The following is a 25,291-nucleotide window of genomic DNA, read 5'->3' as shown; positions in this document are numbered from 1 at the left end:
AAACACATTGCCACTGTCGTTGCTGAGGAGGGCAAGCGGACGCAAACTAAGATCCAGCAGTTCTTCTCCAGCTTCGAATCGATTCTGGAGGAAAAAGTTGACAGCATACTGAAACGCATCGATAAGGTCTCGGCAGCTACCGACTCTCTCACTGCACGTCAGACCGACAGTCTCCGCCTTGGAGGACGACGTTACACCGCTTAAGAGGAAACTAACCGCGATGGAGAAAGTAAATGCCGAGCTGACAGCTAAAGTCACAGATCTAGAGGGTCGCTCCCGACAAGACATCAGATTCTTAAACCTCAAGGAGTCGACTGAAGGCGGTGACCCGGTTTGTTTCTTTGAAGGATTCATTCCCAAGGTGCTGGAGCTCCCGGTTCAATCCATCACTATCCACCGCGCACACAGAAGTCTCGGGCCGCCTTTGGAAGGTCGCCCTCGCCCTGTCATTGTCAAGATCCATCGCTCCAGAGATGTCTCCATGATATGGTCTGCAGCGAGACGCAAAGGAACCATACAACATGAGGACCAGGCTATTCGCTTCGCTCCCGATATCCCTCCGCTGGTCCGCTCTGCACGCAGAGCCTTCAACCCTGTCTGCGCCGAGCTTATTAAGCGAAACATCCGCTTTCAGATGATATTCCCTGCTGTGCTGTCATTCAGGGTAAACGGGGTACAGAAGTCATTCAAGGATCCGGAGGATGCAAAGACATTATTGGACGGTAACGTGTAATCTGTGACTTTTCCGTTATCTGCCTTTCATTGTACTGCTGGCAGCTGGTGAGTCATACACTTAACTTCAGTGACCTGCTCCCCACACATCACATTAGTTAACCCTCCCTCCCCTTCTTTATTTTATATTATCATTATTTTTTGCGCCCCTTAACTTTCTGTGTGGTGGTGCGGTCACCTATGCAGCCATCTGAGCGGGGGAGTTGGCCACCTTTTGGTGATTTTTGTTTGAATAATTAAGGAAGCTTTTTCATTTTCAAGCTAGAGAAAGTCTTTGACACCACCTTGTGGTTTTGAAGTCTCGGTGGAGACTAGCTTATTTTCCTTCCATAGGAGTTACAGACATGGGTGTTCTTGTCTTCTCCTTGTTTTGTGTTTCTATTTGTATTGTTCAGATGTTCCTGAATTATTGCAGGTCCAGAGGTTCTTCTTTCCCCCTTCGCTTCCCCTGTCCGAGATATATATCCATAGCCTTCAAATACGCTGCCCTCCTTTTGCCTCTGTTTTTACTTTGTAATGGGTGAGGGTTTTCAGTTGAAAGTCCTAAGCCTAAGGGGTTTAAATAATCCAGTGAAAAGAGTTGCCATTTTTGACCTCCTTCGCAAACAAGGAGCCCATTTTGCTATGCTACAAGAAACTCATATGGTTAGACGTGATGTGAACCGTTTATCTAATAGATTTTTTCGGATACTTGCTCATTCTTCTGCCACCAATAAAACCAAAGGTGTAGCAATTATCTGCCGTCGCAATCTGCACTTTAAATTGCTGGATACATGGTCTGACCATAAAGGCAGGATAACTATTGCCAAAATTCATATAGAAAATACAGACATTGCGCTGGTATCGCTTTAAGCCCCTAATACTTTTGACTCACAATTTTATGAACAGATAACTAAAATTCTGCTTGATCTTCCTGACTTTAAGCTAATCATAGGTGCTGATTTTAATTCTGTATTGGACCACTCCTTTGATAGATCCGGTCAATCTGAAAACAAAGAACAAAAACAGAGTTCGGATGCCTTGCGCTCTTGGTCAAATAACACTGGTGTGTTAGATTTATGGCGTTTGATGAACCCTACTTCCAGAGATTTTACCCACCTCTCAGCAAAGTCCTTTTCGCGTATTGATTTTATTTTTGCCTCTAGAGGCTTGTTTAAAAAAATTATGGAAGTCACTCTCTTGCCAGTCACTCTTTCAAATCACAAGGCTGTAGTTGTTCTTGCCTTGATTCGCTCCACTCCATTGCGAGCTCCTAAATGGCGTTTTAATACTACCTTACTTCGTGACGAGTCATTCAGAACTCAGTTTATGGCTCAACTTAGTGAATTTATCAATATAAACAAGGGGTCAGTCAGTGACCCGAGAATACTCTGGGACGCTGTTAAAGGCTTTATTTGAAATAATGCTACTCTGTATGTATCTAATTTAAGAAAAGCCCGCTCTTCCAGGCTGACCCAGTTGGAGCGCAAACTTTCAACATTGGACAACTTATTACAACAAAATTTTGATGATCAGGTTGCATTGCAGTACGACCTGGTGAAAAAAGACATTAATGCTATTCTCAAACGGCGTGCTGAATTCTTGATCCATAGAACACGCCAAACATATTATTTTAATGGAGCCAGACCCAGCCATTTACTCTCCTTGAGGCAAAAAGCAAATGAACATTTCGCTGACATCACCTCCATTAGATCAGAAGACGGGCATATGTTAACAGAACCCTCTGAAGTCAATGCTTCTTTTCGTAGTTTCTATGCTGACTTGTACAGCTCAGAGGTTTCTCACGACAAAGATTTATGCAACAAATTCTTGAGTTCCATTCAACTACCTAAAATGACAGACAATGGCTCCCAAAGTTTAAACGCCCCTTTCACTTTAAATGAGCTTAAGGCTGCAGCTGATGATATGCACAAGGGCAAATCACCTGGCCTGGACGGGATCCCCCCAGAATTTTACACAGCTTTCTGGCATAGTCTGGGGCCCTTATTTCTTGATATGATTCAGGCCTCCTTGGAGAGAGGTGCTTTCTCCAGGGATGTGAATGTAGCTATCATTTCATTGTTATTGAAAAAGGATAAGGATCCTTCTGAATGTGCCAATTATAGACCTTTATCCCTTTTAAATGCTGATATTAAAATTTACGCTAAGTTTCTTGCACGTAGGCTCCAACCCTTTATGACGAAACTCATTAATTGTGACCAAACAGGATTCATCAGATCCAGGCAGCCTGCGGACAATATGAGGAGATTAATACATATAATACACGGGGCCTCCTCATTACAACTACCATCAGCTGTCTTTTTGTTAGACGCTATGAAAGCATTTGATCGTTTGGAGTGGCAGTTTCTCTGGTCAGTACTGGAGTCTTATATACCAATCCAAAGGCTATGGTGCTTACGGGCAGGACTTGCTCGTCCCTATTTGACGTTGCGAGGGGCTCCAGACAGGGATGCCCTTTGAGTCCCCTCCTGTTTGCACTCTCTCTGGAGCCTCTCGCTCAGTCAATCCGGATGTCTAAAACTATCACTCCTATCACGGTGTTTGGGACCACACATTACATATCTTTGTATGCGGACACATGTTTAAATGTTTTATCTATTTCCCAACGTTTTAGTGATCTATCTGGGTACAGAATAAATTGGACAAAGTCAGCTTTCTTACCTCTGAATGACCAAATGAGAAACATAACTTTACCTGCAAATATTCCAGTAGTCAACCACTTTAAGTATTTGGGCATTAAGATTAGCTCATCAGTACAGTCCATTGTCAAGTCCAATTATGAAGAAACTCTGTCCGACATAACCCGTGACCTTGATAAATGGTCCACGCTGCCAAATTCTCTTAGATCTCGTGTATCTATTATTAAAATGAATGTGCTTCCCCGGATTAACTTTGTGAGTACAATGCTGCCTTTGCCACCACCTCCACGTTTTTGGGACAAGGCCCAGCAGATAATTTCTAACTTTGTCTGGAACAGAAAACGTCCTCGTCTCAGATTATCCACGGCACAGAGAGATAGAGCTGACGGGGGTCTCTCACTGCCTAACCCTAAATTATATCACTGGGCCTTCACTCTGCGACCCCTGATCAGCTGGCTCGATGAGGGTATCGAGACTTCATGGTGAACATTGGAGGAGAATATGGTTCGTCCATTGAAACTAAATGAAATCTTATTTTCCAATGTTCCCCTAAAGAAATCTCAAGTCAGCTATGGCCCCATTGTCTCTCACGTATTAGCAGTCTGGAGGGCAGCAGAAAAAAATTGTGGTATTTCATCTAATTGGAACCCGTATTCACGTATTTTTTATAATGATCGTTTGTTGATTGGTAAATCCCCAATTAAGTTTGGTCAGTGGTCGGTGGTATGACAAGGGGATTCACTCCCTTGGTGACATTTTTGGGGACAGGGGCCTATATTCTTTTGAAGAGCTCACATTTCGGTTCAACTTGCAACATTCCACTTTTTATTTCTACTTGCAGCTGAGAACAGCCATGAAAACATATGGTGTACCCTGGCAAGGTCCACTTGAGGAACACTCTTTGATCAAACTTTTTCGTCAGGCCCGGGAATCCAGAAAAATTGTATCTAAATTGTATCGTTATTTCCTAGAAAAATCTTATGTTACTCTGCCAGTGAATGCAGCTTGGCGGGCAGATATTCCTGACCTTGACCCCGACTTCAGCTGGGATGAGGTCTGGGATACAGTTTAACAGTCATCCAGAAACCCTGACCACCAACAGATTCATCTAAATTCCATTCACAGAACGTACATGACGCCTCGTAAACTTTACTGTATGAAAATTAAAGATAATCCTAAATGTACACTATGTACTACAGGCACTGTGGGCACCTTTTTCCACATGATTTGGGAATGCCCGGGGGTTGAACATTTTTGGAAGATGGTGCAGAGTGAACTGTCATTGCTATTGTCCATTCCTATCCCCCTGTCCCCATCTGTTTTTATTTTAAATGATCTTTCTCAACCAAAACTCACGAAATCCTCAAAGCGCGTGTTTCTGGCTGGCCTAACTGCAGCTAAAAAGATGATCGCAACAAGGTGGAAACCGCCCCATATACTATCTCGGCGACAGTGGCTGCTCAACTTCATAGACGTTGCGCTTCTGGAATTGTCCACAGCACACGTCCATGGTGCAAAGGAGGAAGTGTCATTGTACTGGGCTCGAACAGTGGAGGCTCTCAAAGGCCTTTTGGTGTGAACTGAGGCCCCCCCCGCGTCTGGTCCTGTTTTCTTTGGTTCATGTTCCCTGTTTAAGTTTTATTGTGTACTGCAAATAGTGGACGGCATCTAACCATTTGATAGATCTAACTAGGTTACACTTCAATGGCACTTTTTTTCTTCTTTTTTTTTTTCCTTTTGCATTTATGACATCTTATGTATGTTACTTAATTTTTTGCTATATATTTATCTTCAGTTATATATATATATTTTTTATTTTTTTTATTTTTATGTTTTCATTTTATTATTATCCGGTATGTGTGTATCTGTTTGTGTGAGTACTTGGGTATGCTTATGTTTGTATACGATAATTACTTTATTTATGTGCTGTTGAATGATGATGATGTTGGTGGCGGACCCTGTGTCGCGTTGGCATTGGGCACGGGCGGTGGACCAGGACCGCGGTGGTGGCTTGTGATGGGTCCTGGTGGGCGGCGGTGGACGGTGACTGAGGACTGGAGTGGCGTCTGGTCTGGATGGTGGATCGTGGTCTAGATGGTTGCTGAGCATGGACTGTGCTTGCAGCGGGACTGCTTGGCATGTCATGTTGGGGTTGTCCTTCGGGATGTCTACCATCATCAAATGCTGCTAGAGACTTTGATTATTGATGATGTTCTCCTGCACGTGGCATCTATTGCACTTCTGTCCGTCCTGGGAGAGGGATCCCTCACATGTGGCTCTCTCTGAGGTTTCTACATATTTTTACCCTGTTAAAAGGGTTTTTAGTAGTTTTTCCTTACTCTTGCTGAGGGTTAAGGACAGAGGATGTCACACCCTGTTAAAGCCCTATGAGATGAATTGTAATTTGTGAATATGGGCTATACAAATACAATTTGATTGATGTTGTCCTTCAAATCCCAATAAAAATTTTATCAGAAAAAAAAAGATTCAAAATGAGTTACTGAACCGTACCCTAAATATTTGGGGCAAAGATAAGAACATTTTTTAATTAACCAGTCATTACCTAGGGCAACTAAAATAGCTTATATTTTTTACTTTTAGCCAGCAAAACTGGACAGTGGTTTTAGTAGTTGGGCAAGGAATGATCTGACCACGATAAACTAGTTATTTGAGGGAACTACTCTAAGGGTTTTCTCACAACTTCGGATCCAATATGGCATTTTGCCTAATGAGATTTTCAGATATTTTTAAATACAACATTATTTGATGACACATAATGAATGGGATGGATTAAAAGATTACCGACTGATTTAGAAAAGTACTGGATTGATGTGGTGGAGAATCAAATCCACAAGGAAAATAATAACTTATTTATACACAAGAATTCGCTTAGACTTATCAGATAATACATTTTATGTGAGAGATAAAGGAATTGCAGGCCAATGTCATAGTAACGGTTGATGAGAGGGAGAGGTCCTGGGTATCTTGGCAAAAATGTCTGAATAGTACAAATGGGAGGAACATTTGGTTTGAACTTGGGAATGAGATATTTCAAAACACCACTGGCAATAGCTCACCATGAAAAGAAGTCTAGCTCCCTCTGCTGGAGAGGATGTGGATTAATAGTCTCGCGCCCTGCACCGATGGTTTCGGCATCAAGTGTGTCAAGTTGGCTTAATAATGTGCGTGAGACAGACTGTGTACTAATATTGACATCTTTATTCGGGTCCTCACTTCCGTGTCTGACCCCGCCCCCCACATTCATTGCCTCATCCTATTGGTACAAAACATACAAACATAGGGGCTTCCTATTAGCTAAACCTACATGTCATTCAACTGTCAAATCAATTGAACGATAGTCTATTTTTTTCGCTCGCCGCAAGTGTATCGCACCAGGAAACACACTGGGAAATGATCTTAAACGATATTAATGACATATTTTATATGATATAAACTATCAAATATGCATCCCATACTTTGTATTCCCCTTATGTTGTCCTGGAGTTTTAATTTCCCCAATTTTCCCAATCACAAAATGAAACGACCCCCTCTGCCCATCCACTACAAGCACACAAGCAGATAGACACAGAGAAAAAGTGAGAAAGAGAGGCGGGGGGGGGGGGGGGGGGGGGGGGGGGGGGGCAGGGGGGCTATGAAGACTGTCATCATTTACCCCCAAACCAGTACATTGAACGGGTTACATACAACAACAAGTGGAGAAAGCAGAATCGCGGGCTGACCGGCGCTGAGAAATGTGCCCCCCGTGTAAACAGCCGGGTGTAAAAACTGACGGTGTAAACCCGGCGTTACGTAGTGATATTGAAGAAGAACATAAATGCATAATTTGTGTGGGTCCGACGCGTCGGTTTAAAATATTGATGTCAACTCATTTTCAGCGTCGACGTCATCAATGACATCGACTAATTGCGGCAGCCCTAGAGATGAGTGAAATTGGAGAGATTTTATAGTTGAAAATATTACTTGGACCACAAGGGCTGGTTTTAGGGAATATACCTTCATGCGGATTGGGAAAAAACTAAATGTATATGTGCAGGGCCCTGGCGTTAACCTGTTGAGCAGCATCAACCCGCGGGGCATCCTCCAGGTGGGCTGTTTTACCAATAAGAGTCAAACATTGTTATTTACAGAACTGCGTCTTACAGATACAGTGGATGTAAAAAATCTACACACCCCTGTTAAAATGCAAGGTTTTTGTGATGTAAACAAATGAGACAAAGATAAATCCTGTCTGAACTTTTTCCACCTTTAATGTGACCTATAACGTGAACAATTCGATTGAAAAAACAAACTGAAATCTTTTAGGGGGGAAACTAAAAATAAAAAAATAAAATAATGTTGTTGCATAAGTGTGTACACCCTCTTATAACTGGGGATGTGGCTGTATTCAAAATTAACCAATCACATCAAACTCATGTTAAATAGTAGTGTACACACCTGCCATCATTTACAGTGACTCAGATTAATCCAAAATAAAGTTCAACTGTTTTAGTAGGATTTTCCTGACATTCTCTTAGTTGCATCTTACAGCAAGAGCCATGATCCGCAGAGAGCTTCCAAATCATCAGAGGGATCTCATTGTTGAAAGGTATCAGTCAGGAGAAGGGTACAAAATAATTTCCAAGGCATTAGATATACCATGATACACAGTGAAGACTATCATCATCAAGTGGAGAAAATATGGCACAACGGTGACATTGCCAAGTACTGGACATCCCTCCAAAATTTATGAAAAGACAACAAGAAAACTGGTCAGGGAGGCGTCCAAGAGGCCGACAGCAACATTAAAGGAGCTGCAGGAATTTCTGGCAAAGACTGGCTGTGAACTATATGTGACAACAATCACATAATTCCAAAAGGTATGTTTGGCGCAAAAACAACACTGCACATCACCAAAAGAACACCATACCCGCAGTGATGCATGGTGGTGGCAGCATAATGCTTTGGGGCCGTTTTACTTCAGCTGGAACAGGGGCCTTAGTCAAGGTGGAGGAAATTATGAACAGTTAAAAAATACCAGTCAGTTTTGGCACAAAACCTTCAGGCTTCCGTTCGGAAGATGAAGATGAATTTCACCTATCAGCACCACAACGACCCAAAGCATACATCCAAATCAACAAAAACATGGCTTCACCAGAAGAAGGTTAATGTTTGGAATGGGCCAGCCAGACCCCAGACCTGATTCCAATTGAACATCTGTGGGGTGATCTGCAGAGGGCTGTGCACAGGAGATGCCCTCGCAATATGAAAGATTTGGAGCAAAAAGTGGGCAAATATTGACAAGTCAAGATGTGCCATGCTAATATATTCCTACCCCAAAAGACTGAGTGCTGTAATAAAATCAAAAGGTTTTTATTGCATGTTTTTATTCTAATTTCAACTCAAATTTCTGTATATATTTATACAATAAAAGGGTTAAAAATTAGCGACCCCCGGTGGGTCGGGACCCCCACTTTGGGAACCCCTATCCTAGCGTATGACATGGCCCATGCAGCCAAGAACTATTGCGCATGCTTGGACTGACTGACTCTGGATAAGCAGAATGTGATGTTTCAGCACAGCTGGGACGCTGTCTCCCTATTGTGATTCAGGGGAAAAACACTGTGCTCTACAACTTTGTGTTTTTATGTACATTTGTATCCCTGCTCCCTCGGCTGTGAGCCTGGATGCGTCAGTGGAAAAGCCTTTATTTTCACAAACTGTGTGTGACTGCTTGGGAGATATTGATGTGGTGTTGAACAGTTCCACATCTAAACCCTGTCTCTTCGCCTCTTGAATAGATCTCGTCCTCTCTTTTAGCACCAACATCGACATGCACTTCCCCCACCGCCTGTAAAGAGCGAAGCGTAGGCATATGTCCGCAATTGTGGGGATCTCTTCCCACACAGGACTTTTTGGCATGTCGGCTATCACGTCAAAAAGCTGGCCTGGTATGCTGACAACATGTAGGTGACGTTGACAGCCCTCAGTGTCAAACCTGCTGCTTTATAAGCTTGCTTTGTCACGGCGGATTGGAAGCATTCAGCTTTCATGCAGATTGTGGGAGCTCTGGATGAGGCAGCCGACAGCTGTGGGTGAAGGTGAGCTGCCATCAGCGGATCCATGGGCAGCATACTGGCCATGGCATGTTTGTCTATCCCTTCAAAATCCAGGGAAGACGCACCTTTAATGGTGGTTTTGCTTGAGATGATGACTTCCTCCAGTAACTCTGGGAACACAGGCAGAAGCTGTCTCACAGTCCATTTAGCTTGGGGTAATTTCTTCCCCTTGTAGCGGGACCTTGGGGCCTTCTCCAAGACCTCAGGCCATGGTATACCCAGTCTCTCCGCGCCCCGCTTGCACATGTCGTGCATATCCTTACTTGGCTGAGGCGTAACCGCCTTACCTGAGCCCTTTGCTGGGCTTGGAGAGCTGAGACCATGTGTAGGTGGTAGGAAAAATAGAATCCTAATTCTCGTCGTCACCATCCGACACCAGACAATCCTCCCTGTCAGACTCATTCTACTCATTGTAATCCAACAGGACGGGTGGCTCCGTTTGAGGGTTTAGCATATGCGTCGAGCCACGGCGCTGAATCTCCGGTTCATGAGTTACGTCCTCATACTAACCCCCCAGCCTGACGCAGACGCCACGACTGCCAGCCACTCAAGGCTCGCGAATTGGTATAAGAGCTTCTGTGAATACGCGGAACTCGTTTCCCATAGTGAGACATCGAAACGAATGCTAAGAAAGAGAACTGAAGGATTTGTAGTTTTTTTTACATTAACCATAACTCAGTAAAATAAAATGTATAGAAAATGATGGTGTTGATCCACCTACTTTGAATTTGTCTTCGAGAGCCCGGAGGAGACGTTTTTTGCGCTCGTTCTCCTCTTCTCTCTCTCTCTCTGCATCATACTCCTGCAGCTGAACTGGACCAATGATCAGGTTGAGCTGGGACATGGAAATGGCCCATGGGTCACTGTGAGGCCGGTAAAAAGGGATCTGGAGGGTAATCTTTCCAATGAAGCCTAGTGAAAGAGAACATGATGTGTGGGTGATGGCAAAAAAAATTGCATAAGAGTGAAAACACAATTACACATACTCTGAATCTTGGTATACATTTACATATAACTACATCTGCCGAGGTGGATTATACAACTACTGTTGAAAAAGTGGATTTCCATGAAATTCGCTGGAAGGATGTCGTAGGGGTCAATTAAGACCCCATCAATTTTGGGATGGATCGGATGTAGATTTTTTTTTTTCCACTTTCTTTTACAATGCAGAATAGGATGTTTTTCAAAATGTCTGTTGATTTCTCAGAGAATAATTCATGGATCTTGATTTAAAAGACATCAGACATATTTACAGGATTGATATTTATGACTCTTTTTGAGCTCAGGTAAGGTATTTGTAAAGCTTCTAAAGATGTTATTGATAATCTATTCTGATGATAGATTGTATTGACACCCAAAATCATCTGTCTTTCCATCTATCTCTATGTGAAATAGGGACGGGAATCAGCAGGGACCTCCCGATATGATACGATCACGATACTTAGGTGGCGATTTGATATGTATTGCGATTCTGTTGGTATTGCGATTCTTTAAGTATTGTGATTCGATATTAAGATTTCTTTTGGTTATTTTTTTTTTTTTTTTTAAATACTGGACCATGGAAAACAGTTGAATCATACCTTCAAATACAATACAGTCAAATTCACTTAGAGTTTAAAAGTTTTATTTCAAGTTTTAATTCCTAAATATTAACATTAACTTAATGACTGCTTGGCAGCCAATAGATAGAAAAATATGCCCTATTATTGTATAGCCCCTGTCAACTGCACACAATCTGTCAGATTAAGAAATGTATGCCACCTAGGCTACACCCCCCCCCCCTTTTTGTTGTTTAAAAGCGGTCGCCTGATAGTGATGTGGGGGCGGGTCAAGCCTTCTTATTAGGTGAGGATGAGATGCAGTGGGAAGGTAAAAGCAGAAGTACGGCGAAGGAAGGAGGCAGTGAAATCCCTCGGGACTACCACAACCGGACCCCGGAGAGACGGAGAAGAAACCAATTAAGCGCATTATGACGGTCGGCGACTGCCGGTGTCGCTGCCGATCGAGCCGACTGACTGACTGACTGACTGGTGTGATCCTTATTTTCTTTCATTTTTTGAAGTGTACTATTTGTCCACTAGCTGCGCTTCTAGACGGAAGGAAATCATGAACGAATAGATTGCATTGCGCCATCTGTAGGATTATAAGCGGCACTGTTTTTTCCACCTTAAATAAAATAATTAAAAGTAGGCTACAGACAAAATATCGATTTGGGAGGCAGCTTGGCGATTTAAAAACCGTCATTCGCAAGAACTGCGATTCGTAACTGAATCGTTTATTTCCCCCCATCCCTAATGTGAAACAGATACATTTTGATACTTGTATTTGATCAGTTTCACACTTGGCATGTAGATGGCCAAGGGTAGCGCGGTGTCAAATTTGTTGCAATTTGGACACCTAATAGATTCAATAATAATAAAGTTTAAATAAACAAGCGACCGATGCTCTGTAGCAGTCAGTGAGGGCGGGTCAGTGTGCCTTCAGTCTGTCGACCACTATGTCCTAAGATAAACAACAGCAGTGGAGGGCAACTGGGTTGTCATAATCACCACCAGGTCATTTGATCATTTAATTACTTTACTTCACCGTATCAAACTAAGACACAGACACACAGCACCATCATGATCATATTCCTGCAGGTTATCTCGCAACTCCTTTTAATTTCATTGTTTCAGAAGAAGCGACACTCTGCTTTGTCAGGAACATAAATATACATTTACAGGCTATTATAATGATCAGCTCTACATGTGAGTGATTAAAAAAGAAGACTATAATCAGAGCTTCTCCTAACATTTTAATGCTTTGGTGCAGCATCCAAGCCTTAACTGAATGGATCAACGTTGACAGCATTAAAATAACTAAATGAGTGTTGAAGTCAGTGTATGTAATCTGAGGTAAAACATGTGATATCAGTCAGCTATTGTCTCTTACCAGCTTTGACTTCAAATGGCAGATCAAACTCTCGGAGGGCATCTTTCCTCAGAGGGAGGTTCTCCAACTCCACTGCACCTGAGTAATGATAGGAAACAGATCATCATAGTCTGTGCCAAGCATGTGCTGCCTCACTATTACACCAAGTGTTTAAGATTGAACATTGGGTTAAACAGTTTTTACACTGTGCCTGAATTGTGTTAAATGTCTTTAACACAGCAGCGTTTTTCGTGTCATAAAAATGTTCCTTTTATAATATACAATTATTTGCCAGTATATTAGATACACCTAGCTCAGATTTCTGCAGTATAAATTTAAAGCCCTGCAATAAGTTAGAAATAATGAAGGCTCTAATGTTCTAATATAATGTAATGATATGATTGTATGGTCGTTTTAGAGGATTTAGTTTGTGATTCTGTTGGACTGTTTTATGTTACACTGTTACAGCAAACAATCATTCATTTTTTTGAGAGCCTAGGTGTCCCTCAAAGTCCCTTTTAGATGTGGCTTCTTAGGACTTATGAATTCACAATTGACTGTTTTTTAAATCATTTTAAAAATGTCTTATTTTCTTGTGTTTTCACTCTTCATCTATAACATTTGTATTCTTATATTTCTGCCCTGATGTCACCTTATATTGTGTAATCTTCAAGTTTTTTTAAGTTTTTACCGTTGCTTGTTAATTTGTAAAGCACTTTGTAATTGTTTTTTGAAGGGTGCTAGTTAAAATGTTCATCATTAATTCACATTAGTTTATCATTCCAAATTCACTGGAAGGCATCACTCCAGTACCATATGTTGTTTTCAAAATAGCAAGCAAGCAGTGTGGTCCACCCAACACTTTCATACTTAAAGTTGCAGCATCAAATCTTGAAATATGTTCAAGTCAAAACTTTTATTTTGCCTCATACAAAGTGTGTTGGTTGTAAACACACTTACAAATGGTTGTAAGTGTCTGTATATTGGCCCTGTGGGATGAACTGGCGACCTGGCATGGTGTACCCCACATCTCGCCCCCAATCACAAGGATAAGCGGTAATGATAATGGATGGATGGCTGGAAATTGATCTGCACTATCTGTATTAATGTGTAATTAACCACCTGTACAACCATCAAAGCAGAAATGGTGTTAACATTGCTGAAAAACGTGAGCCAGATTCAGACACCTGGATTGCAGCATGCTTTGTAAAGTAAAAATAACTTATGGTGACCAGAAAAATAGAAATGTATAAATACCTTTCAGAAGGGCAATGGAGAGCTGATCTGTATTCAGGTTGCTGACATATTTGCCCAGGTATGTGTTTAGCACCCAGGCAACTAGGCCCTCCAACATCCTGGCAGCAGGAAAGATGAGAGCTTCTCTATAGTGAATATGAAAAGCACCCTCTTGTTCGTTTCCCTGAGGAGTGCACTGTCTAAAAAATAGGAACATATGTTTCATTAATTTGTTGGATAGAGTAGTTACACAATGGCAAAAAATTGTTCAATGGATCACAACTGTACTTTATTTAGGCTAAATACATCCTCATAATTTGGCAAACCACAATTTAAAAATCTGTTATTTTAAAGGGTTAACTATGTTCACGGCCATGATAGATGCTTTGCTATGACTTCAAATACTTTTGAAGAATCCTAAGGACACAAGGCCACTGCATAATGAAAGCTCAAGTTTACACTGCACGTCACCTCTTTCAGGTGAAACTGGCACTGGAAATATACTCATTCCTAAAACTGACAAGTTGAACAAAGGTAAGTGCCCAAGCCACACTATTTTACAGAGGGTTTGGTGAAAAATGCAGGGGTTGCATTTTCTACTTTTATGAGCTAGATCAGACATGGGCAAAGTACGGCCCGTTGGGCTTTTTAATCCGGCCCGCCAAACTTGGGTTTATTTTGGAAGAAATTGTACTTTCTTGCTCTTGTTGTTCTGGGTTTGTACCCTTGGGGTTGAATGCACTTATTGTAAGTCGCTTTGGATAAAAGTGTTAGCTAAATTCAATTTGACCGGGAGTGTGGTGTATAGGGCTCGATAGGGCACATGATCTCCCTTCACTTTTTTGCTTTTCACTGAGAGCCCTTCTGTAAAATGAGCGGATCAAGGGAACAAAAAGTGGACAATGAGTGCCGAGTATTTAACACGGAGTGGAGAACAAAATACTTTTTCACTGAAGTCCAATCACAGGCTTGTATGAATGATATGCCGAGAAACTGTCGCAGTTTTCAAGGAATACAAGATCAGCCGTCACTTTGCTACGAAGCATGCTCACTACGCTAGCAAGCAGTCAACGCAAGAACGGGCGGCTAGGCTCAGAGGTTGGCGGTTAATTTACAGACTCTGCAACATTTTTTTTCACAGACAAATTGCGATCCAAGATTTAACTACCATGGCAAGCCTTTCGCCGAATGTGAGTTTTTGTTAAATTGCCTTGCTAATAAATGCTTTGCTACCTGTTAAAGGCCAAATCCTTTCTTGTAATGATTTGTCCATGTCATTTATATTAGTTCACAAAAACACTCCATCCATCTGGTCCTGGCCCGGCTCCTCTGTCAAATTTTAGAACCAATTGTGGCCCGCGAGTCAAAAAGTTTGACCACCCCTGAGCTAGACTGATCATTTATTTCACATAAGACAACATCGTAAACACTGTTGCAGTGTGTTGTCTGTGTCGTCAATGACAACTAACATTAAAGTTAGCAGAATAATTATTTAGCGCAGTGGCCGCTGGCCTATAGAGCAGAAAGGCTTTGCTAGCAGGATTTAGCCATGTAAATGCATTTTTTTGCTTTCCATGTATACTTTTTTAAATACTGGAACAGATACAGCATGGACTATTACTGTAGTAAGAGATATGAAACATTTATCCGAGAAAATAAAGAAACATGAGTCTACGAGGGCGCACATGGAAAATACAATGAAGCTAGCAATGTTGGACACAATTAACATCGCTTCGCAGATCGATGAAGACTACAGTATTGGGGTGAGAAAACACAATTTTATCAAAGATAATTAACTGTGTCAAATTCTGACATCCCAGGCATTTTCAGGGGTTTGGCAGATTTTGTGGCTTCATTCGACACTGCGTTGGATGAACATCTCAAGACAGCTACCATATTTAAAGGCAAATCAAAGACAGTACAAAACAAACGTTTGGACTGCATGCTGTCAGTTCTAAAAGATTGCATTCTGGATGAAGTACACAATACTGATTATCTTGCTATTTAGGTTGATGAGACGACAGATGTTTCCACTAGCTGCCAGTTGGTGCTTGTGTTATGGTACATCGACAGTCATAACATCATCCAAGAGTGTTTTTTCGAGTTCATCCCGCTTCAGAAAGCAAACACTGACTCAGTTGCCACAGAGCTGTTGGAGAGGCTGAGGACTATCCTCCCTGGGTGACAAGAGCACAGGCCTATAACGGGCCATACAGGCCTATGATCACTGCTGTGATCTTTATGGAAATGCACACTACATCCACTGCTATGCGCACCAGTTGAACCTCATTATGCAGCTGGCAACATCACACATCCCCAGGATCAGAATTTCTTTTTAGACCTCGTGGGTTTTCTGCGATCTTCTCCCGGGCATTAAACCGAACCGCAGTGCTTGATGAAATGGTGGCACACTCACTTCCCGGAACTTCAACAACAAAGGGGAACTTCCACAGTTGTGCTGTTAACACTGTGTATGAGCACTACCTTCAAATAATATTCTAGACCATCGTAGACTCAGGTATCTTTGATCCTCAAACTGTCTAGGGCTGCCGCGATGAGTCGACGTCAATGATGACGTCGACACTGAAAATGCGTCGACATCAATATTTTAAATCGACGCATCTTTTTTTTTGTTTTATCAATTTACGTTCTCGATTTCTAAAACGTTTTATTTCAATTCATTATAACACATGTTCTTCTTCAATATAACTACGTGACGCCTGGTTTACAGCGGACGCCAAAGCGCTGTGCCGCTCCGCTCAGCGCTATTCTCAAGCACGCTGGCACCTGGCTGTTCACACGGAATGCGCATTTCTCAGCGCCGTCAGCCCGCGATTCTGCTTTCTCCGCTAGTTATTGTATGTAACCCGTTCAATGTACTGGTTTTGGGAGTAAATGATGAATAAAGATGTCAACATTAGTACACAGTAGGGTTGGGCATAATTAATTGACGATCGATTAATTGATCATTAAGAATTTTGTCGATGACATTATTTTTTTCATCGATGGAAACTATTGCATGTTTGCTATGCGGCAGGAGGTCGGAATATCCGAGTTGCCCTGAATGCAGCACAGCAAGGATGTTAGCAGCTGGAGGAAGAAGCCCGAAGCTAGCCTCCGCTTCTCGGCTTCATGTCCGCAACACGGACCCTCAGTCCACGGGGAAGGGAGCCCGGACAGACCCGGGTCTAGGTGAGGGGTTCCTGGAGTGAGGATGTGACAACAACCGGACTGAGAGGTCGTCAACCGTCAAATCCTGCTAGCTTTCAGCGGCTAGCTGCTGCTCTCTCATCGGGGCTTAAGAGTACAGCAGCGCATATTTCCAAGTTTAACCATTAAACGAATCCTGTTTAACTGCCACAAGAGTTGTTCATCTTGTAATAAAGATCTCAATGAGGAAACACGTTTTTTTTTCTATTTTCACATTATAATATAGCCTATAAATAGTAAATTTTTATATTAAAATATTAAAAATCGATCGTTAATTCTCTCGACGATCAATTAAGATTTAATCGAATGCCCATCCCTAGAACACAGTCTGTCTCACGCACATTATTAAGCGAACTCGACGCCGAAACCATCAGTGCAGGGCTCGAGGCGCATCGCAGCCCATGTGAACCGCACAAATAATAATAGGAGGCTCCTGGCTTTTTCGCGCCAAGGAAAGCCAAGGAAGCGTTTAGATTAGGGCTGTGAAATGATTACAATTTTTAATCAAATTAATCACAGGTTTCTATGGATTATTCATGATTAATCACATTACCGATTTTTTCGGAATATTTTTGTGAAAACAAGATTTATGACATTTAACTTTTCTTTTGTGCTGCAACTCAGCAGTTCTTCAGCAGTTATCATTGCTTTTCCATATGGAACATTAACATAATCTTCATCCTAAACAGAATTCGGGTTCCTTAGCCATTGTGTGGTTGGTTGAATAAAACTTTTTTTTTTTAAATTAAACAGAAATTATTTGAGCTTCTTAGCCATAGGATGGTTGACATTTTTTATATTTTTTGTCACACAACCATTAACCACACCATGATACAATCTAATGCCTCTAAAGGCCCTCTTAGCTACTCGGTCTTTAGCCAGTTGGTGAGGCAAACTAACTTGTTCAAATTCTCTGACAGTAAAGCTGACCGCTTCTTTTGCACAATGTGTCCTGCGAGTGAGTCTGGTTTGGCGCATTCCACTTGAACGCCCCTCGCCAACCAACACATGCTTCGCGTTGCGGTGGTTAGGCGGGTATTGCTACGGTGAAACGATAACGTCTTCTCGCAGAGTGTGCATATCACCTTGGTTTTACTGAATGTTCGATCTTTGTTTTTTTGGAACACGATCTTCCCGTCCAGAAGGTCCTCAGGTTCATCAGAATTATCCATGTTGTTTGTTTGTTTGAATGGCAGCTGCCGTCTGACTGCATTGCGCCGGGTTCACACCGGACGCGGAAGCGACGCCGAAGCGAGGCGTAGGCGCAGCGCCAATCCTCTGGCTCCCATCCACTCCCATGTTAAACCGCAGCGCTGAACACACCGGAGGCTGAAGCATAGCGTTGTGCCGCGGCTGCCTAGCGCCGTGAAGCGATCGTTTCGGCGTCTAGTCTATTTTTTCCGCTTGACGCGAGCGTATCGCGACAGGAAACACACTGAATAATGATTTTAAACGATATAGATGACATATTTTATATGATGTAAATGATCAAATATGCATCCCATACTTTGTATTCACGTTCTGTTGTCTTGGAGTTTTAATTTTACCACTTTTACCAACCACATTATTTAATGTCCCCCTCTGCCCACTACAGCCCCACAAGCAGTCAAAGATAAAGAGAGAGAGAGAGAGGGGGGGAGGGCTACGTATTCTCCACATAGGCTTGAGTGGAGAATACGTAATTTACCCTCGACACCCGACATTTAACGGGGCAAACAGCGGAGAAGTTCGTCAACATGGATTAAAATAATAATTGAAGTGGAGAAGTACAGAGGTGTACGATCCTCGGAACATGTTGTATAAAGACAACACTAAAAATGACACATGTTGGGACGCTGATGCAGTTAATTTTGGAGCAACAAGTAAGTATATGCTTGAAAAAAATTATTAAATGCCGTTTTTACCGCAGGCTGATAACAGCGGCGCTTCGGCGTCGCTACCGCGTCCGGTGTGAACCCGGCGTGACTGCATTAGAGCGGCGACTAGTGCAGAGGCGGCGGAATTGGAAGGTCCTTCTGCGCATGCGTTAAAAAAAGAATTAATCCTGTAATTTAATCATAACGCGTTAACGCGTTATTTTTCACAGCTCTAGTTTAGATTAATCGAGTAATCATTAAAATAGTCTACAGATTAATCTATAGAAAAATAGTCGTTAGTGACAGCCCTAAAACTGTCATAGAGGCCCCAGGGCTTTGTGAGAATGCTGAAAGATGAAGCCCACAAAGAAGCAGAGGACAATAGGAAAAGGAGAACACCAGTCTACAGAGGTAAGCTGTAACATAATTTTGTTATCAATACGTTCATTTAGTTTTTTTGTATATTTGTTAATATGTAAAGATGTGTAAAATTACCCTTTATGTTTCACTGTCTGTCTTCTTAAATTATTGGGTAATAATATAAGAGTTGTACACTTTATATTTCACATGTGACATGTTTGTATGTATTAGGGCTGAACGATTAATTGCATTTGCGATAAAATCTCGATTTCTTACCGCAACGTGCGCGATTACAACGTGTGAAAGAGAGTAGGGCACTGGGCTGCTGTCCTCACCCGCAGCCAGAATGCCGCGGGTAAACAAAACTCCTCTGATCCAGAAGATAGCGAAGCATGCCTGCATCACCTACAGGGGCGTCAAGTCGTCGGCCAACGTGGCGGACACACAGAGCGAGCTCATCTCGCTGGTGACCGCGGTGCGGGCGGCGGACCTGAAAATCGCTCCACGGAAAGCCAGCCGAGCTCCGGGGCGTGAACGGGATGCTCAAGGTCTTTACACCCCCTCATGTCTGCTGTGTTGTGGCTCCACACACACTCGTCTGTTAGGCGACTTGTGTTCAAAAGGGTTAAAAACCAAAGTCTGAGGAGTGGGACCATTTCATTAACTTCAGGAAACTGTTCATACATGCAGTTGTACTGTTGACTTTGTGACCTGTGCATTTCTCCGTTTTTTATTTATAACTTTATTTACGAAATATTTTCAAAGTAGTAGAGGCAATTTCTATGATTCAGTTGTGTGAAATGTGACTGACTAGGGAGCAGTAAGACACCTATAATTTTAAATTATTTTTTTCTTAAGATGGTAAATTCTGCACACTGTTTACAAGTGCATGCCTTGTGTTTATACTTAGAATGACTTTGTTTAAATTACTTAAATGCACAGTGGCAAAGCCACCGATTTGTTGCTCTTGTTTCTGTAATGAGCAGTTAAATAAAATGTACAATTTGGGAAAGAATATTTCACTCTAAAGTTTACCTCATAAGATATGCAGTATGGCACCTCCTTTTATTTTGTCTTAATAGCGTTTGTTAATAGTACTGTATGTTTCAAGAATGTGTACTTAGTAAACACTAGTAATCAGACTAAGTCTGTAGTTTAATAATGCATACTCTACTTACTATCTGAGAACCAGGGCAAAAACTAATAATAATTTGCATTATTTATCAATCGGCTTATTATTATTTTGTATATATTATCTTGATTTAGTTTTCTAAGTGAATTTTTGCAGTATGCAGTTTTCTGTTAGCTATCTGTTTTTGATTTAAAATGACTGAAATGTTAATTATTGGAGTTAAATAATTGCCTACTATTTGACAAAGAACTGGTATCCTGCGGTTTGTGTTAAAACGTAGTAGGTTGGTTACTGAAAACTGAGTGTGGCACAGCACAGCCCCACCAAGAATATTTTTCACCAGCCGCTACTGATTTAGCATCCAATTGCTATATTGTTACCCAAGGCTGCTTTCAAATAACCGGCGTTGGCTGAGGGACCGTGACCTTCGTATAAAGTTAGACGTTAAATAGACAGCGACACCTGGCCACAACCATAATGAACTCATTGTTAGGAATACAAATACAATAACCAACATCAGCAATACTGACTCACCGAAAAGACAACAACTGAAGCTCTTCGTTGCTTATCGACCCAGCTCTGCTGTGTCCATGTCGCTGCCAGCCTAATGCCACTGCCAGAAGGTGGTCATGTCTGGTCAAAACCACTCCGGACAGGGCTAACGCTACAGGGACAGTTAGCGTCAAATGCTCCACATGTCGCGCACAAACAGGGATTAACTCATAAACATTAGCTAAAAAAAGACAACTTGAAAATGACAACGAACCTACTGGAAAGCTGCAACCATCACTAAGCCGCACAAAACATTCATCCCTGGGATGACCACGGACAGGACAAGGTTGTGATCCCAGTTAGCTTGTCACTTAGCTAGCATATCTGGGGTGAGTAGCTACAAACAGGAAGCGGGCGGTATGATATCGGTTGCGTCACTATCCGGTTCCTTTTTTCAGAAAATGACAAACAGTTAATCCTCATTGAACACATGCATTTTCGCTGTATTTCAAGACTTAGAAGTTGTGTCTCGCTGCGGCGTAATTAAACACCTTTCATAATAGCATTGAACTTCTACCATATACTTCCTTTCACGTGACAAAAACAAACCAGTCCTCTCGTGGTGTGTTTGTGTGAAAACGGAGAAATGGCCATTTTTCGTTGAAAGGCAAACTATGGTTTAGGGTTACTTAAAGCAGTGTACGTATTTTCCCTGTGTATCCCTATGTAAAATTTTGACAAAAAAAGAGTACATGAACGCAACACAGTACTGAGGCAGGTTTTTTATTTATTGAAAAAATTAACATTTACAAGACTATTGGCGTAGAGATTATATGTCTAACATACAAAGTTTATCAAATATCTTAAAGTGAATACGTGACAGGACATAAATAAGTAACAAAAGTCAATACAATTAATGAGAAGATTAAATAAATTTAAATAAAAAAGATGAAAACAATAAATTAAATCAGACTACAGCTAAAACAAAGTAGTTTATAATTAGATAAGGAAGAAGAAGGTAAAACTCTGTGATGGCTTGGACTGAACCAACCAATCCAAAAAGGAAGGATTCTTCACATCTTTTTGTCACTGGCTGAAAACAGTAAAACGATCATTGAAAATGATGGTGATGAATGAGGAGAAGTGAGTAAAACATCTCATCTCAGTCGGAGGCAACGATCGGATTATTGGTCAAGCAGTTTGCGTAATGTTCATCACTTATTAATTTGGATTTAATGGATTTCAAATGAAGAAAATACAATTTCTAAAATTTCTAGGACTGCAAAGCAGCACTGGGCGGGCCCGAGCACATGCATTTTGAAGCGTTGCATGTGTTTTGCCTGAAAATTTTTTTAAAAAAGAGTGAGAAAATATTGACACATAGAGCTGTTCAGGCTTGGACTCTGATCATGAGACAGAGGTTTGGTGGTGATAGGACAATGCACAGTGGAGTTATGACAACATTGTCTCCTTTGTCGAAGGATGAACCTTCGCCGTACCTCAATGTTTACATTGTTTGAGGAAATGTCCCAATTCTGAGAGGGAGAGAGACTTAACCTTTGCAAGACATAAAGATTCCTTTGATATTTGACCACTGACACTGCAGTAGTGGAGTTGTTTGTTTACGTCTCAGCATCAGAGGATTAATGGTCCATGTATGTCCGTGATACAGAACATTGTGTTTTAATGGCGTGAAATCAAACTTTGACGCCAGGCCACGGTCACACCGTGTGACGAAAAATCTAAATTTGAAGTTGATCTGATGTAAGCCCTTGTACAAGTACTTCAAAGTAAAAACGTGGAATATGGCCAAAATGGCCACTAAATGCAAAATATCCTCATCCAGTGTCCTTTCCATGGATTTCGATAGATTCTCCTTCATGTGCCTGTGAACTTTTAAAGAGTACAGGGAACGTGTTCACACAATATTTACCAGTTAGCTTTTCAATATGCTGTTATGTTTTAATTTCACTGCCTCTCTCCACTGTCCCATCCCTGGCGGGATGTGGCACTATATTGCCTTGTGTTGATACCCGATACTCACCAGCATCCTTAAAGCTGCGCTTACAAATGGGGTACCATTATCAGCGGACATCCTTTTGGACTTTCCCATCATAGAATGAGTTCTCCGAGCAGTATCTGTTTCACTGCTGAAGAATCCTGTTAGATCTTGGGAAAACTTCTGCTTGCATAGAGAACATGTCAACGAGAACAAGACAGTATTTATTTATTTCCCTATCTTACTTAATTAAATTGAATCTTTATCAAATATCTTTATAAATGATTAAATTGTTTGTTTGGAGGTGGATGTTCACCTTGTGGAATCGGTATTATTTTACCTTTTTTATTTGTAACTCAAATTAAACAACTCTGTTAAAAAGTTTTATTGAATATTATTTAGAGTGTTTCTTCTGTACACCCAATACATCTATATCTCATTTATTGCATATGTAACTCCTCCCTTTTGACACATCGACACCAGTCATGTGTCAATCCGACATAATGAGGAAACATACACAGGTTATCAATATCATCCTTACAACCCACATCAAAGCCCATCAACAACCAAACAAACTCTTGTCAATCAAGACTACTTAATCCCTAAACGTATTAAACTAAATCTGCATTCTAAAAAAATTATTTAAGTTCGATGTTACCTTGCTTACAGTTCCTATAACCCACATTAAATGTCAATATTAAAGTCTACAATATGTGCTCCATGTTCAATGCAGATACGCATACTGTTTGCATAACACAAGTACCACAGTCAAGCATAGACAATGGTTTTAAGTGAAGTCGGTTCATGAATCTCCCATTCAGCCCCAATTTACATGCAACCCCCATGCAAACCCTGCTATTAGTGTAAATCTTGACACTCTCGTCTCTAGCATATTTGCATCTCTTTGGTCAATGCATATCATGTGAAGGGGATGGTTCCCTCTGTATCACACAGAGTTGTTAACCCACTCTGCTGCATTCCTTGATGCCGAAACCATCCTAAGCTGGCGCAGGAAGTACAACCTCTGCTGGGCCTTCTTGATGATTTTATTGATGTTGGGTTCCCACTTTAGGTTCCGGGAGATTGTGGATCCCAGAAACCTGAATGATTCCACAGCCAACACAGTACTGTTGAGTATGGTGAGGGGGTGCAGTGCTGGGGGGCTCCTCCTGAAGTCCACTGTCATCTCCACGGTTTTAAGTGTGTTAAGCTCTAGGTTGTTGCGACCGCACCACAGGACCAGCTGTTTGACCTCCCGCCTATATGCAGACTCATCATCATCCTGGATGAGGCCGATGACTGATGTGTCGTCTGCAAATTTTAGGATTTTAACAGATGGGTCTCCTGAGGTGCAGTCGTTAGTGTAGAGGGAGAAGAGCAGTGGGGAGAGCACGCATCCCTGAGGTGCACCAGTGCCGACTGACCGGGTGCTGGATGTTATTTCACCCAGCCTCACCTGCTGCTTCCTGTCTATCAGGAAGTTTTTGATCCACTGACGGGTGGAGGCAGGCACAGTGAGCTGGATGAGTTTGGTGAGGAGGACTTCTGGGATGATGGTGTTGAACGGCGAGCTGAAGTCCACGAACAGCATCCTTGCATAGGTCCCTGGGGAGTCGAGGTGTTGCAGGATGAAGTGCAGCCCCATGTTGACAGCATCATCCACTGACCTGTTTGCCCGGTAGGCAAACTGCACGGGGTCCAGCAGGGGGCCTGTCCTTCAGATGGGTCAACACCAGTCTTTCAAAGGATTTCATGACCACAGATGTCAGGGCGACTATAGTCATTTAGTCCAGTGATGCAGTGTTTCTTAGGGACTGGGATGATGGTGGAGCATTTGAAGCAGGAGGGGACTTCACACAGCTCCAGAGATCTGTTGAAGATCCGTGTGAAGATGGGGGCCAGCTGATCTGCGCAGGCTTTCAGACAGGAGGGTGACACACCGTCTGGGCCTGATGCCTTCCTTGTCTTCTGTCTCTGAAAGAGCTGGCACACATCCTCTTCAAGGACCGCCAGTGCTGGTGGGGAGTCAGGGGGGAGGGGGGAGGTGATAACAGGGGGTGCAGATGAATGTGTGAAGTCTGAGTTGGAGCAGGTGAGAGGTGTAAAGGCCAATGTATGCTTCTCCGTTTTGACGGACAAGGACAGATAGGACCGCCTTCTCCAACGTGGAATGCCCTCTCCGGGCCTCTCCACTGCTCCTCGGAGAGCTTTTCGTGCAGCTCTCATTTTTCTAACTACACGTTGAAATGGCGGAGAGCCAACGGATAGCCCTTGGCTGTGATTGGTCCGCTAACGCCAGCATTTCGGGACCTCAAACTTCCTGTTCCATTCCCTACATCACAATAAACCAAAATCACAAAAACGACTCTATGATTAATGTGACAAGTGTGTTAAGCCAGCGGCGTTGTCCGGCTGACGGTGGCTGGTTAGAGCACTTACGGCATGTGTGTACGGTCACATAAGGTTATAACGAGCTTTCATAACGGGGTTAGCGGGCCAGCCACCATGCTAACTGCGGTGGGAACAGCGCAAAAACCCGCTGACTTTAATCCCACGGCTGTCATGACACTGTTTCTCAAACACCGTCAGGTTAGAAGCAAACACTTGGT

At 42.3% G+C, this 25,291-nt stretch overlaps 1 protein-coding gene across 2 annotated transcripts in view; it reads right to left on the bottom strand.

Moving 5' to 3' along the window:
* vps13d (vacuolar protein sorting 13 homolog D) overlaps positions 1-21,296 on the bottom strand; it is a 154,792-nt gene extending 133,496 nt beyond the window's left edge. For both annotated transcript variants that reach the window (XM_053424767.1, XM_053424768.1), the window contains exons 1-4: positions 20,726-21,296; positions 13,655-13,833; positions 12,419-12,496; positions 10,209-10,399 (exon numbers count right to left, since the gene is read on the bottom strand). In XM_053424767.1, coding sequence (XP_053280742.1) covers positions 10,209-10,399; positions 12,419-12,496; positions 13,655-13,751 — 366 coding nt within the window. In that variant the 5' untranslated portion in view covers positions 13,752-13,833; positions 20,726-21,296. The remainder of the gene's footprint in view (positions 1-10,208; positions 10,400-12,418; positions 12,497-13,654; positions 13,834-20,725) is intronic.
* Between the last annotated feature and the right edge of the window lie 3,995 nt (positions 21,297-25,291).

This window comes from Pleuronectes platessa, chromosome 6, assembly GCF_947347685.1.
Source record: "Pleuronectes platessa chromosome 6, fPlePla1.1, whole genome shotgun sequence".
Lineage (NCBI taxonomy): Eukaryota > Metazoa > Chordata > Actinopteri > Pleuronectiformes > Pleuronectidae > Pleuronectes > Pleuronectes platessa.
The sequence above is the reverse complement of the archived record's forward strand: the minus strand, read 5'-3'. Positions and strand labels throughout refer to the sequence as shown.